Here is a 10,044-nt window from a genome sequence, read left to right on the forward strand (position 1 = left end):
TGATAACTTGTTTTGTTGATCATTTCAAGCACGTAAAAAAACTGAGTGAATGCGTGTGAATGTGTAGTAAAAGTAGGTGTATGATGATCCAAATTAAAGTACAACATATCCAAGGCTGTCAACTTGCAGTACCATTATTGGAAAATTTATCCTATTCAGAAAGTACACTCCATGAAAATATAAGAGGTTTCTATATTGCAGCAGCAAATTTCAGACGGTATTTAGACCTAGAAGAGTAAAATGGTCAATTTTCTGCTAAAAGTTCCAGCAATACTGGTGTGAAAACTTGTTAACAAACGACCAAAGAGTGTGGTGTAATCGCAATGGTCATAAAATAGTGCCCCTCTTTGGCGACTGTCAGTACTGCAGGACATGACCTGAACAGTACTGATCAAATACAAAATTGCCTGCAATGATATTACCTTCCGCCTAGGCGGCACTATTTTATAACCCTATTGCTACACATTACAAACACCACTGAATGTACATTGCCTGCAATAATTTCAACTCTCGCCTAGGGGCGCTGTCCTTTGACTCACATTACCGCAAATATGACGTCAAAGGGCAATCCCTTGGCTGTTTCATTTGACGCACATAAGGTTACCATATGGTTTTAAGAAAGCAAAATTTGTAAAAGAAAATAACTAATTTCACATTTTGTACCGTGTTCATTAGTAATTATTTATGTAAAACAATTACTATTGATGTAACTTGATGCTTTTGTGTTATTTATCTGATAAAAGAGGAACTTCGTGCGTAATTTCAGGGGGGCGTTTGCTAAATAGCACAGCCGGGACCGGTCCTGTCACTGGTGGCTTCAAGAATGTTCCGGGTTTCTGTAGAAGATCGTAGAACGGACTAGTCACTACTCAAGGCGCCTTAAACAACTATTTTACTCTCAGTGACGACGCCAGAACGATTGGGAGACGTCCATTGAGGCATTGTCGACGTCATAAGGGTATAAAAAATGGCACAGCGGCTTTTTAACCCGCAGAATTTAGCGATGTATGCCGAAGAACCGCCACTACCGAAAGGTTGGGAAATGCGACTCGATCCGCAAACCGGTTGGCCGTTTTTTATCGACCACAACACCCGGACAACTACATGGCAGGACCCGAGAAGACAGGTTTGTGTCCCCTTCACTCGTGTCGGTGTTATTTCTTCGCGATCAGTCAGTTTTCTTCGACATTTTTCTGACGACAACGATCCCCCCCTCCCCCTTCTGACGCCCCCCTCCCACAAGTATATTTTTGTATGATCTGGGCGATCGCTATCGAACACATGACCTATTTTGTACAGAAATTCAATATTCTTTTCAGAAACTAGGAAACAGCACTATTTGTCACTTGTTGGAGGCACTTGTTTTCCCATTGTTGGACTAGCTCTTCTTGTGCCATTTAAAATTCAAATCAATGAACTACTTTGATTTCTAAGTACTTATCTACGTCATGCTTCAGTTATTAAAAGGGTCATAAGAACAATTATTTATCCCACATGTTTAGATCATGTTAATGATAGTACTGATATTATCAGAAACACTGGCACAAAAAGTTTAGCATAACAGAAACTGGAGCAAAAATGGTAAAACTTGTACCCTTTTTCTTACATTGTTTGTCACATTGTGTATGTTGAACACACATTATGTAACAGTATATGTTTTCATTGTCATTTGATATATTGTATAATGCATATGAATGCAGGTCTATAGTTCTTAAGAGGTCATATTATAGGTACGATTATTGAACAATCTATTCACAAGTTCACACTATGACACCTTAATAATTGCGAAAAAAGTGCTGTAAGCCATCATATCATTGGTTTCTGAACCGAGAGGTTGGGAGTTCGAATCCCGGCTGTTGTCGCTCATTCACGCTACTAGAAAGGGTTGCAGTCCTTCGGATGGGACACTAAGCTATAGTCCTAGACGTTGTAGTCTTCTGTCCATTGTACTTGTCAAAAAGACGGGAAGGGAATTTTTTTCTTCTTCTTCTTCTTCTTCGGTACTCTCTAACCACCCCTACTGGGGTATCACTGAGAGGGGAAACAATTCAGTACAATGAACCTGTATAAACTGTCCAGTGTTTACCTTCTCTGTCACGACCAGTGGAAAAACAGCTCTCCATTGGTTCAAGATTTCTTTTTTCTTTAACAGAAGGGTTCTTTCCGTTCATACGTTTTGTCATTAATTGTTCTTATGAGACAAAACCAGGACAAGATGCCCCCCTCCCCCTTCAAACTATTCTTTAATTACCAAGGTGTATACTTCCGTAGGAAATACCATAGACAAATTTGTGTGGGTTGACTTTTTGAGTCACCCTTGGTCACCCCCCCTCCCCTTCTTCCAAATCCCTTTCTTACGACACTAGTCTGACGACACGTGTAGCCTCGGGTGCCGGAATAGTCGTTATGGACCGGCTCATTATCCTAAAAATTAGGGGTGTACTTACTAAGAACGTCTACATATTTTTTAAAAAGTCTGTTTCAATAAAAAATAACTAGTAACTTTGTATGAAAATGATGCTTTAATAATATATTCCTATTGTATTAATATTCAGGGTTACAGTATGAATAAAGCAACATTGTGAGATTTAAAAAGATAACCCATGCCCCCCATTGAAAAGTGGTCCCTCCCGTTGCCTAACGGTTATTCGCGCCAGTGGCCAGTTGGACTAGTCCGACCGCCATGTGGAAGATGACATCATGCCGTTTTGTTATAAAACTGGTTCTCTCTCACACTGTGTCTTTTGTCATGTTTAATCACTATCTAAATCACTAAAACAGGTGGAACTTTGGAGAAAATTGCGGGGTATTTATTGTGTATAAAATGGATTGGAAAGGGACTTGGAAAATAAACATAAACAATTAGTAATTAACCTTGTTTTACATACTTGCCCCTGGTACTTGAAAAAAGAGACAAAATTTGAACTAAGAGACAGATTAATACAGATTAAAGTAATTAAGTAAAGTAAAGTAATAAGTTATGTTTTATTCAATTTTTTAAAAAGTCTGTTTCAATAACAAATAACATCCTAACTTTGTATCAAAATGATGCCTTGATGCCTTAATATTCAGGGTTACCGTATGAATAAAACAACATTGTGAGAGTTGAAAAGATTACCCATGCCCCCCATTGAAAAGTGGTCCCTCCCGTTGCCTAACGGTTATTCGTGCCAGTGGCCAGTTGGACTAGTCCGACCGCCATGTGGAAGATGACATCATGCCGTTTTGTTATAAAACTGGTTCTCTCTCACAGTGTCTTTTGTCATGTTTAGTCACTATCTAAATCACTAAAAACAGGTGTAACTTTGGAGAAAATTGCGGGGTATTTATTGTGTATAAAATGGATTGGAATGGGACTTGAAAAATAAACATAAACAATTAGTAATTAACCTTGTTTTACATACTTGCCCCTGGTACTTGAAAAAAGTGACAAAATTTGAACTAAGAGACAGATTAATACAGATTAAAGTAATTAAGTAAAGTAAAGTAATAAGTTATGTTTTATTCAATTTTTTCAAAAGTCTGTTTCAAATTCAATAACAAATAACATCCTAACTTTGTATCAAAATGATGCCTTGATGCCTTAACATTCAGGGTTACCGTATGAATAAAACAACATTGTGAGAGTTGAAAAGATTACCCATGCCCCCCATTGAAAAGTGGTCCCTCCCGTTGCCTAACGGTTATTCGCGCCAGTGGCCAGTTGGACTAGTCGGACCACCATGTGGGGTATATATGTATGTATGTTTTACAATTTCAGACCACATGGTCTTTTGCTACATGCCTAACAGTATGGAGTCATTTTAACTTATTGATTTTAGAGCCTATTTCCTGCATGTCTAGCTAACTGATCAAAATGGTAAGTGTTCACAATCCATAAGCAGAGATCCCTCAGGAGGGTTGTCTCCTCCGCACACGTAGGCTTCGAGGGTGCGCCTAACCAGCCTGGAGGGGTCCATGCGAAGAATGTGGCCAAGGTACCGGAGTGTACTGAAGCGTGTTTGGGCGATCACCATTCTGTAGTTCACGTCCGCTTCCTGGTCACCGTCACATTGCATGCGGCTTCCGAGGTAGTCGAATGCATGGACGTTTTCTAGTTGTTCGCCCTGTAGGGTGACATGTGGCCGTTCCTTTTCCTTGGCGAGTCTCTTCTGACGCTGCACTTCTTTGTCAGCAAGGGTACCGGTACGTGACCGGGTGTTTACAGTGGAGGGATGGTGAAGGCACCAACGACTCCGGTGGATGGCTAGGCCTCTTTTTGTTGGAAATTCTCTGGTGCACTCTGGGCATCTGTGTTTGAGGTTCAAAGCGGCTACCTCGGCCTCGGTCGTCTTTGATACCCGCTCTTTACTGTGTATGTGCATGGCTTTGGTGAATGAAACTGAAACTGAAACTGAAACTGCCGTTTTGTTATGAAACTGGTTCTCTCTCACACTGTGTCTTTTGTCATGTTTAATCACTATCTAAATCACTAAAACAGGTGGAACTTTGGAGAAAATTGCGGGGTATTTATTGTGTATAAGATGGATTGGAAAGGGACTTGAAAAATAAACATGAGGCCACACCAATTTAATTTCTTGGTTTACGGATTTCTCTAGAAAAATAATGGAGCGGGCAGGCAAAAAATAAATAAAAATAAAAACAGGCCTAGGCATCCTATTATTGCCCAAAATGGTACGATAGGAGCCATGAAGTCAACACACCAGCCTGGTTCAAAATTTAAGCAATGAATTTTGAACTTTTAATGTTACCACTGCATTGAAAGATGGAATAACTGTAACAACTAGGAAGAAAATGACTGTTTTCAACTGCTGTTCAGGGCAAAATATGAGTATTTTGCAGTTGATTCTGAATTTTTATTTTTATTTGCAAATCAGAAAAAATGAAGCGGGCGAATCTGTTAACCAAGAAATTAAATTTGTGTGGCCTAAGAGACAGATAAATACAGATAAAAAGTAATTACATAATGAGTTACGATTTATTCAATTTTTTTGTGCATTCTCTTATTCCACTGTAAATTAATACTGAATACTTACAAAGTCACTGAACTGGTCTATTCTGACTAAAGTAGTAAAGAAAACAGAAATAAGTAAACAAATGAAGATAAAAATGTAGCATCATTTTAGTCGTTTATTTCCAGCAATATTATCATATAAGTCAGGGACATCCCTCTTTTAGTTCAGTCTGTTTCTATATCATAATTTGTCATACATTTTGTATTTCAAAATGTTGCCATAACTTCACATCATTGTCTTGAAGAACCTTTTTGATTGCAACATTTTTGCCTGTCCTGAAATAAAGTTTTCTCATTTCTAACGCCATGTTGATTTAATTATATGGATGACATCCGTGCGCGCATGAATTTTCGGCCGTTTCCAAAAAGAAAAAAAGTTTTCAACAATGAGCAAAAATATACCATAAGTTACAAAAAAATTAATAAAAACTATACCAATGCCGTAGAATGCCAAAATCAAACGAAAAAAGATGAAATTGTAAAGAAATGAACTTGAAGACTAGATTATTCGCCAAACCATATTCTGTGCCATTTGCTCAACCCTCATGACCACGTAGATTTCATGATGAAAAGAACTTTTTTTTTGCAAAACTTTTTTTTTATTCGCACGCGCGCATCAGTTTTGGGGCTCCCGGAGGATGTCATCCATATAATCAAATCAACATGGCCTAGTCTATATTTTCTTTTTTTTCTTTTCTTTTTTTTTTCTTCCTTTTTTTTTCTCATTTTTTTCTCTCTATAATTAGGTCTGTAATGACCATGACCTTGGTATTACAACACTAGTCTGGCTCCGAATCGTTTGGCTGGTTTTATTGATTTGTTAAAACATTAAATCAATATCCTGACGTCAGGACCTCCTGAAATATTAACAATCCAGCAATAATATGATCCTTGTTCAATATAACACAGTCCTTGTCAGCGTTCCTGACCAAATATTTCACCGAGTTGTGGAGTTAATCGGGAAAAAAACCTTCTGCTTTACTGTTTGTGGGAGGTAAACCTGGATTTCTAGCATTAGTTTCTTAGATTGCTGGTTTTCCTTACTGTTGACGACCATGAAGAAAGGAAAGGTACAGTAGTTATGTGATAATTCTCTTACGCTTGTTATTTTAAAATCAACCGTCATCCGTGTAACTGTACAGTATTTTAAAATCAACTGTCATCCGTGTAACTGTACAGTATTTTAAAATCAACTGTCATCTGTGTAACTGTACAGTATTTTAAAATCAACTGTCATCCGTGTAACTGTACAGTATTTTAAAATCAACTGTCATCCGTGTAACTGTACAGTATTTTAAAATCAACTGTCATCCGTGTAACTGTATGTACAATATTTGAAAATTTAATTAGAGATACATGTAGATAAAGGATGCCTAGTTTTGTAATACATGTATAACCAAGTACAACAAATTTGTTTTGCAGATTAAGTATTACTTGGAATATAGGTTGTTGTCTTTTCATCATAAATGTCTACATGTAATGTCTGCTATACTGGCAGTACATGTAATTTGGTTAGACCGACACTAGGCCCAGATTTGTCACAATCATTCAGTCCTTATCACTGTGAAACTAGATGTAATATGCCCACATATTAAGGTATAATCAACTTATGTGACTACTACTACTAGATTAAATTGTTGGGAAAAGATGGTTTAGTCTGAAGTGGTTCAAGTATGCATGATCAGTTAACAGTCACTGTATTAGAATCCACAACGGCATGTACATGTAGGTTTTTTTTGGCAACGTCTCAGGGAGGATCCTAATGGCACAGTATTGTGTGCAGTTCGCAAGAATTCTAGGAATTGTACAGGCACAAAAACAGCCTTTTTTTAGGTGTAACACACCAGTTTTATACATGTAAGTAGAAGTACAAGTACAAGTTGTGTAAGACCGATCTGTAAGGTTTGAATTGGTCACACCGGGAAGGACTACTCTGCACTAAACCCAGATATTTCATTGTTTTTGTTTAATGTTTGGTCAACATTGCATCAGAATTTTACCCATTGCATATTTTCCAACACAACATTTGAAAACTGTAGACAGAATATCATCCATAAATACTCAATGTCTGAGGTTTCGCAGTACGCTCTGCTGAAGATTATAGTTTATGATGCCAAGCTTATACTAAAACTCAGCTCTCTGTTTGTGTTTCTCCCAGATGCCCGGTCAGAACAGGCAGACTGGACACAACCAGCAGCAGCCGCCTCAGAGCCGTCAGATCCCTGTGCAACACGAGAGCGCCCCCCAGCAGAGGTACACGGTACCGCAGAAGGAGAACTACCACAGCGCCAGGCAGACTCTTCCACAGAACGGGCAGCAGTCTAAGGTACTGAAACTCTCCCACCAAGGCATGGTAAGCATATTAGGGCTCCAAATGCTCTATTGTGCATACCTGCACTGGTGCAGGCCAACATTCTAAATTACCTGCACCAGGCAAGTTTTACTTGTATTACAGTTTCTTTGCCTTTCAGCCCATCTAAAATTTGAAATGTTTTGAGAAAATAGTTTTCTGCTGTCTTCAATGATCTTGTTGACAGTACATGGGTTGGGGAAGATTGACAGGCAGAATGACAGGTCAAAAGGTCAGACACAGGTAATTGCTCTGGTCAGGAGTCAGCAGTCATGGGGGAATTCAGGAAGCCGAGGATTGCACGAGGAAACCTCCAATGCTTTCCAGAAGTCTGAAATCTCTTTTTTCTTGTCCCTCGCAGGGTTTTACCCAGATTCCTGTGCAGCATGAGTCGTCGGCGCAGCAGCCGCGTACACGGCACATGGATCACGTGGCGGAGCCGTCACAGCGCGGGCCGCAGCCCGGGGTCTCCCCCCAGCAGGCTCGCAGACTCTACCCCCCGCGGGGGGGCTCACCCAAACCTGCTTCACCACAGGCACAGGTCAGTCTCATGGGGCTAGCAATATAGTAGAAGTAGAAGGAAGACAGTTAGATGGCAGCCTTTACCACTTCATCCAGTTTGCTAGAACCTAGAGTAAAACAAATGTTTGTGCTATCTATGACAGGACTCAAATACTAGGTTGACATGCACCTTTGTGCACCCAAAATTATGCTACAGCTATGCTCAACTTCCATACTCTTACCCATAAGTGTTGAGTGTTGTTAAACAAATTCATTAAGAAATTGGTTTAGCTCTGAAGCAAAAAACTGTCCAACTCTTGAGTCTTTTCAAGGAATGAACAATCCACCACTGGATCATAAGTTTTAGAAAGTTTACAGAAACCCCATCTCTTTTAAGGAATTGTGGTGAAAATTATAGTTCACCTTTGCTTCAGAACGATTTCAAGCAACACAGATGTACTTTCTGAAAAAAATCGTAATTTCCAACACAAAATTTTCAGTCACTTCTAGTATGGAAAATGAGCTCTGCTTTGCTTCAGAACGATTTCTAGACAGATTCAAAACTTCCAAGCTATGATATGGTAGGTAATAATTGTTTTGGTCAATGGTTTTAACTTGCCTGTGTTCCACCCAATCACAGACGGTGAACTCCCGAGTGCGTGACGTCCCTATCCAGCGCGTGCAGACGCCTCCGTCCGGCTCCCCACAACAGCCGCGCCGCGAAAAACTGGAGACGCCACCGCCACAGATCCAGCCACAACCGGAACCAGCAAGGGAACAACCACCGCCCGAACCGGAGCCCGCTCAACCTCAACCCAAACCCTCCTCTCTGGAGAAGATCGAAAAAATCATGGCCGACGTGAACCAGTTGTACAACGAGGTCCAGGATTTCCGCGGGCGTAAGGAGGACAATCTTAAAGAATATCTCCGACTTGAGGAGTTCCTGACAAAATGCTTGCTACAGCTGGACGGCGTGGAAACGGAAGGGATCGCGGAAGTTCGGACTGCGCGGAAACAAGCCGTCGTCAAGTGTCAACAGGCGCTAACCGACCTGGATTCGAAGGGGAAGGGAGAAGACGCAGCTCCGGTGGAGAACGCAGAAACGACGGACGGACGGAACGGCGGCGGGGAAACGGAAAAGGACCAGAATGCACCGCAGGGCGTTCCCATGGAAACCGAACAAGCGTCGGACGAGAAATCAACAGAAAACAAAAACAGAGACGCTGAAAATGGAGAAAAGAAGGAAGAAAACGAAGTGAAAAAAGAGGAAAATGCAGACGGGAAGTCGCAATAAAGACTGTCCTCAGCGTAGTTAGGAGAATTGAAAGTTTGATCACAGGCTTTGTTGCTGCTGTGCAATTCACCATTTTTCCCTAGATAAAACATATGGAAGTTAAGATACAGCTAATATTGGGTGTTTCTTGCCAGTAACAAAAGCAGTATGTTACTGTGGAAGCTATAATATGCATGGTAACGGCTGCTTCAGGTGGTAGCTATTAGGTATAGGGTTTCATGTTTACAGACTAATATTTAAACTGCAATGATATCAAGGCCTGTAACAAGATCAAGAAAAGATTCAATACTGTCAGGGTTAAGTGTGTAAAATTTGAAAGATAACCAGCAATAGTAAAGATTCTATGTCTTAAAAGACGATATATAGAAAACAGTTGAGCACTAAAGCTGAAATTCTGGCAATGGCTTGGATGCATCTAAACTTTTCAGACAACACTACTCAGTAGTAAGAGTTGTCAATAGATGTAATTTTATCAAACAAATGGATTTAAAAAGAGTTGAAATGTGATTAAAAACTATGTATTCTTCCCAGAACTGTGCTTACGATAATCTGCATTACTCTGGTAAATTATGATAATTGGGAAATAAGGCCACACCAATTTAATTTGTTGGTTCTCGGATTTTTTCAGAAAAAATATGAAGCGACAGGGCGAAAAAAAATAAAAATAAAAACAGGTCTAGGCATCCTATTATAGGCTTAAATGCTATGGAATGAGCCATGAAGTCAACACAAAAGGCTGGGTTAAAATTTAAACGTTGAATTTTGAACTTTTAATCAAACCACTGCGATGATAGATGGGAAAACTGTAACAACTAGGAAGAAAAGGACTTTCCTCAACTGTTGGGGGGCAAAACATGAGCATTTTTCAGGTGATTCAGGACCAGA

General features: G+C 39.8%; 1 protein-coding gene across 1 annotated transcript; it reads left to right on the plus strand.

Annotated features, from left to right (window-relative positions):
• The first annotated feature begins 735 nt into the window (after positions 1-735).
• LOC109476281 (BAG family molecular chaperone regulator 3-like) lies at positions 736-9,741 on the plus strand. Its single transcript, XM_019777168.1, has 4 exons — positions 736-1,126; positions 7,173-7,340; positions 7,726-7,905; positions 8,506-9,741. Exons 1-4 carry the CDS (start codon positions 968-970, stop codon positions 9,157-9,159), a joined length of 1,161 nt encoding a protein of 386 aa, XP_019632727.1. The 5' UTR covers positions 736-967; the 3' UTR covers positions 9,160-9,741.
• The last annotated feature ends 303 nt before the right edge of the window (positions 9,742-10,044 follow it).

This window comes from Branchiostoma belcheri, unplaced genomic scaffold (genome assembly GCF_001625305.1).
Source record: "Branchiostoma belcheri isolate BF01 breed outbred unplaced genomic scaffold, Haploidv18h27 scaffold37, whole genome shotgun sequence".
NCBI lineage: Eukaryota > Metazoa > Chordata > Leptocardii > Amphioxiformes > Branchiostomatidae > Branchiostoma > Branchiostoma belcheri.

Excerpts from the sequence above, each read along its gene's own strand:
- LOC109476281 (XM_019777168.1), top strand. The coding sequence starts at position 968 with ATGGCACAGCGGCTTTTTAACCCGCAGAATTTAGCGATGTATGCCGAA. Across the intron at positions 7,341-7,725 it reads AGAACGGGCAGCAGTCTAAG|GGTTTTACCCAGATTCCTGT; the intron begins GTACTGAAACTC and ends TGTCCCTCGCAG. Across the intron at positions 7,906-8,505 it reads CTGCTTCACCACAGGCACAG|ACGGTGAACTCCCGAGTGCG; the intron begins GTCAGTCTCATG and ends ACCCAATCACAG.